Raw genomic sequence first — 5,279 nt, 5'->3', positions numbered from 1 at the left:
TTATTGTCTCCATCACTCCCTGATGTCTCGTTGCAGAGACACAAGCTCAGGGCTCCGTTAGTCATTATCATGAGTTAAAATTTTCACGAAAATAAAATGTTCGTTTTTGTGGCGCTTCTGTTATTTTGAAGGGATATGTAAACGTTACTATAGCGACCAGAGTCAGAGAGCGTTTGGGCAGTGGTCAAGAGGAGATGAGTAGAGCTTGTGAGTCTTAAGTCTGGTTTAGACGGCAAGATTTAAGGATTGTCGGCCGATTCTCCAAACCTCTGTGACCACAGAGCTGATAAAAGTACAACAGGTTTGTGTGTCCAAGGCAGGAGCAACACGAACCGATTCCGGTCACGAACATCGCGATTCCAGAGGTTAATCCAGTAAAACCCCCAACATCGCATACGGGAATTTAGAATAACCTAACACGATGTAGAAGCAATAGTGACAGTTTGTGGAGTCATTTTAAGAGATAAAAGAAACAAAAAGAAAAGGCGGTGGATGAAAGACAGCGGGAGCAGCCGCTCTATTTGCTGCACTATGAGTTGGAGGTGAATATGTTTTTTCATAGTTAACATTTTTAACTGAATAAACATAATAATGACCTTTAGATTTAATAATAAATATTTCCACATATCATCTCCGATGTCCACCGGACTTCCGCGATATGTCAGCTGTTTGGGATTCCCCTCTGTTCTGACGTCACCGCGCTTTCTGATTGGCTACCTTATCTGACGGTTCATGACCCCCCCCCACCCCCACACCGGGCCTCGACCGGTCCGCGGTAATAAAAAGGTCGGGGACCACTGCACTACAGGACTGCTGTTATCGCATTTGAGGCAATAAAATGCTTTTCTTATTTAAAAGGGGGACTGAATTATCTATTTCCATCTCTTAATGCATGTCTAATATTTTATAAAAACTGCTTAAGTAGTTTAATGAAAAGTTTGCAGAATGTGCCAATTTTTTATCTGATTAATGATGATGCACATATTTTTCTTGCACGTCTATAGTTTCTGTATAAAATTGACCTCATACTGTATGTTTCTGTTTTCTATTATTTCAACAGTCTGTACTTGTTCAAGCTGGGTTTGGCTCCACAGATCCAGGATCTTTATGGAAAAGTAGCATTCACGGGTAAGCGGAGGAGTCTGCCTCTATTTCCGTCAGGCTTTCTATTTTTAACCTGACTATGTCATCGTCAGCATTACAGATGTTCCCTTGTTTGTAAAGTTAAAATGAAAGTTTAAATACTGCGGAGCTGTTCGCACCGTAAAACCCTGAGAGAGGAGAACGAGGCAGGCAGAGCAGCTGCGGCCAGAAGGAGCAGCTGGAAATGTGAAAGCCATTAGTAACAGTGAGAGCTTTTCCTGTCTGTGGCAGCTTCAGGAATCCCACTGTCAAACGTCGGCCAGGAACAGTTCGTCCCTGCTTTTTCCTACTGGTTTCGGTTTTTCCACTGCCATCTCTGAATGTGTTGCTTCTGCTCTGTGCCATCTCCTGCAGAGGAGGAAATCAACAACATGAAGAACGAGCTGGAGAAGTACGGGATCCAGATGCCCGCCTTCAGCAAGATCGGAGGGATTCTGGCCAGTGAGCTGTCGGTGGACGAAGCTGCATGTGAGCTGCGTTCAGATGTCAACGGAGGGAGGGCCTGACACTGCAAAACACCAAACCGTACCAAGACCCGACTCAATTCTACTGCAGTTATCTCAGTAAACTTAAAATAAGACAAAACTGATGCGTAGGTAACTTTTCAGCAAGATAGAGGAGCTTGTTTTAATTAAAATATCCCAAACAAATGACCAGCTCCACTGGCAGATTATTTCACATACAACAAATGTTTCCCATATTATCAGTGAAATAATGTGCCAATCAATCAAGTACTTTTTCATCAATGTTAAGCAGTTAATGACTTAAAACAAGCTTCTATATTGTGCTTGAAAGTTGAAAGTTGTGAGTTAGTTTTGTCTCATTTCAAGTGCTCTGAGATATTTGCACTAGAAACTAGACAGAAATACTTGGTAAAATTTGTTTTTTTGCAGTGGCAAGTGCTTCAAAACAAAAACACAAAATCTTACCAAGTATTTTTGGTCCATTTTCTAGTGCAAATATCTCAGTCCACCCAAAATAAGACAAAACTAACTCACAAGTAACTTGTCAGCAACACACAGGAGCTTGTTTTAAATCATTAATGCCATAATAATGTATTTTACTTGAGAAAAATGTCTTGTTTCAAATGAATTGATCTGCCAGAGGAGCTTGTACTTTTATTCTGTATCAAGGATTATTTACTGAAAGCAAACTCCAATATGTTGCTTAAAAGTTACTTATAATTTAGTTTTGTCTTATTTGAAGTGTGTTAATATATTTGCCCTGAAAACTAGACCAAAAATACTTGATAAGGTTTTGTGTTTTTGTTGTGCAGCACTTTACAGTTAAACACTGCAAAAAACAAAAATACGTAGTTTTTGTTCTGCAATGTAGCCGCTGCAGCTCACTAATAAACAACACATATCTGATTTAAACAGCCAGTGGAAAATAATTAATCATCATTACAGTTTATGTGGGAGTCCATTTGGGATTAAATGTGTTGATTAGACGTTCAGAGCAGCTGGCGGCTTTCTTCCCGCCGGTTATCGCTTCATTTCAACCACAGCAAAGTTGATCTAAGTTCAGTTAAAAATGAAGCGGCCGGCCCCTCTGCTCCTCCGTCCTCAGTGCACGCTGCAGTGATCGCCATCAACGAGGCCATCGACCAGGGAGTCCCAGAGGGAACCCTGGCCGCCATGCAGAACCCCAACGCCATGCTGCTCAACCTGGACCCGGTCTCGGCCCAGAAGTACCACGACACGCTCTACCAAGCCAAGGGGGAGAAGGTGGCCAACTCACGAAAACGAGTAAGAATGACAAGGCTGAAATTATAGAACCAACATCGTAGCTTATTATAAGTGATAATAAACATACTTGGATGTTTGAGAAATACTTTAATCTCCATGACAACCAGCTGCCCAAACCGCCAGGCTGGACCGAGCCCCGCCTTCGAAGTGGCTGTTTTTATTGTCTGAAGCTAATAAAATGCTGCCGTTTGTGTTGCAGCAACTGGAGAACGCCGAAGCAGAGCGAGACATTTACGACGAGCTTCTGACTCAGGCAGAAATCCAGGGCAACATCAACATGGTCAACGGTAAGAGCCGCCAAATGTAAACCTAACCTCTGACTGCTTCGCTTGCTAAATAAGTCAGTTCGTCAGTTTCTTGAAACTTGGTATTGGTAAAGGTATCATCTGAATAAAGTATCAGCATCATTTTAATAGCTTCAATTTGTGGGATTTGCATAAATCCCACATAATCGATTCCATTCACCAATTTTTTCTACATTTTCTTTGACAGTATTATTGGGCTCAGCATTTTCAATGTGACACACTTTTGCAGGGCGCTGCATGCACAGGCTGTGAATATGCCCTGTTTTTCCTGACACATTGGCTGACCTTTGACCCTTCTCCTACAGTGAGCAATGCCCTGAGTGCGGCAGAGCAGGCTCTGGTTGGAGGAGACGAGGATAAGTTGTACGAGGCTCTGAAGGCCGTCGGAGTCCAGAACCTGCAGCCTGAGAACAAAGGCTGGTACCTGAAGCAGCTGCAGGGCGAGAGGGAGAACAAAGAGCAGGTACACACACCTACACACACACACACACACATACACACACACACACACACACACACACACACACACACAGATAATCCCAGATTAGCTCTCCTGGCTCCTCATCATCACTTCTCCCTGCTAGGTGTCTCCTGGACAACCTCTGACGAAGGATGAGCTGCAGAGCGGCGTGGACGTGGCGAACGAGATCGCCGCCGGATACCTGAAGAGTAAGAGCTTCACACACTGACTGCTGGTGTGAACTGAACCGAAACACACCGAACTGCCGAGCATTACGGTTATCATGGATATAGCATATAAAACCTTTTATTAATCTTTTTGTGCTGTTTGTAAATTTACGAACTCATTTTTAAAGTCATATTTTCATGTTGTTCTCTTTTTATAAATGTCTGAGTTCCAAACTGAATATTTTATTTACAAGCTAAATATTTACTTTAAAAATAATATTCAACTTTCAAATTAAATATTTAGCTCCAAACTCCAAATACTTATTTTCCTAACTAAACATTTATTTTACAAACTGAACATTTAGCAAGCAAGCTATATTTAGGTTTCCACCGAAATATTTAGCTTGTAACTGTTGTTTAGTTTTAGTAGCTTAATACTTTGGTCCTTGCTAAATATTTTGGTTGCTAGCTAAATGTTTTGCTAATATGCAAACTGGCATGCCAATCAGCAAAAATGGAATATCTATTAAACTCAAATATTGCTGTTAATTTTTTACTGTGTAACTTTACAAACAGGACCCAGTTTTTAACCAGCTGTCGTAATATTAACAGTTATTAGCACATTTTTCTGATTCTTTATGTGTTTGTTTTATTTTATCAACCGCTGAGTGGCGTTCGATAAGTCACATGACGTCCAGTCCATTAAAATCTATTAATTCATCTCCCAGCTGTGTCCGTTCCCGTTGTTAACTCCTAACTTCCTGCCTGCTGCAGTGCTGAAGGCGGTGGAGCGCATCAACGCCGCCATCAGAGCGGGCGTGCCGGAGAAGACGGTGGAGGAGCTGATGAACCCGGACGCCCAGCTGCCCGAGGTTCACCCCGGCGCCGCCGACCTCTACCAGAAGGAGCTGGCCTGTCTGCAGCAGCAGAGCGCCGAGGTGACGACACGCACCTGCAGCCTGCAGCCGCCAAACGGGCCGACCCGAGAAAACCGCTGACTCAGCACAAACCGATGCTTTATAACATGAACTAGCATGACTCAGCGATTCTCAGAGGAACCTGCAGAGATCAGTCAGCAGTTCTTTAGACGAATCCCAAAATCCTGACTCACTAAAGCCTCATTTCATCCATCCATCAGTTTATTAATATGTCCATCCATCCATCCATCTGTTCGTCCATCCATCCGTCCGTCCGTCCGTCCGTCCGTCCATCCATCCATCCATCCATCCATCCATCCATCCATCCATCCATCTGTTCGTCCGTCCGTCCGTCCATCCATCCATCCGTTCGTCCATCCATCCGTCCGTCCGTCCGTCCGTCCGTCCATCCATCCATCCATCCATCTGTTCGTCCGTCCGTCCGTCCATCCATCCATCTGTTCGTCCATCCATCCGTCCGTCCGTCCGTCCGTCCGTCCGTCCGTCCGTCCATCCATCCATCCATCTGTTCGTCCGTC

General features: G+C 43.7%; 1 protein-coding gene across 1 annotated transcript in view; it reads left to right on the top strand.

The window, feature by feature from the left end:
- Positions 1-5,279, top strand: part of LOC106937661 (ras GTPase-activating-like protein IQGAP1) — a 58,298-nt gene that overhangs the window by 28,520 nt on the left and 24,499 nt on the right. The window contains exons 6-12 of the mRNA XM_015019288.1: positions 1,061-1,128; positions 1,498-1,611; positions 2,713-2,891; positions 3,091-3,178; positions 3,502-3,659; positions 3,781-3,865; positions 4,598-4,761. Of these exons, the coding sequence (XP_014874774.1) occupies positions 1,061-1,128; positions 1,498-1,611; positions 2,713-2,891; positions 3,091-3,178; positions 3,502-3,659; positions 3,781-3,865; positions 4,598-4,761 (856 nt within the window). The remainder of the gene's footprint in view (positions 1-1,060; positions 1,129-1,497; positions 1,612-2,712; positions 2,892-3,090; positions 3,179-3,501; positions 3,660-3,780; positions 3,866-4,597; positions 4,762-5,279) is intronic.

This window comes from Poecilia latipinna, unplaced genomic scaffold, assembly GCF_001443285.1.
Source record: "Poecilia latipinna isolate Pla-1442-1.1 unplaced genomic scaffold, P_latipinna-1.0 Scaffold2403, whole genome shotgun sequence".
NCBI lineage: Eukaryota > Metazoa > Chordata > Actinopteri > Cyprinodontiformes > Poeciliidae > Poecilia > Poecilia latipinna.
This window is presented reverse-complemented; position numbering and strand designations above follow the sequence as displayed.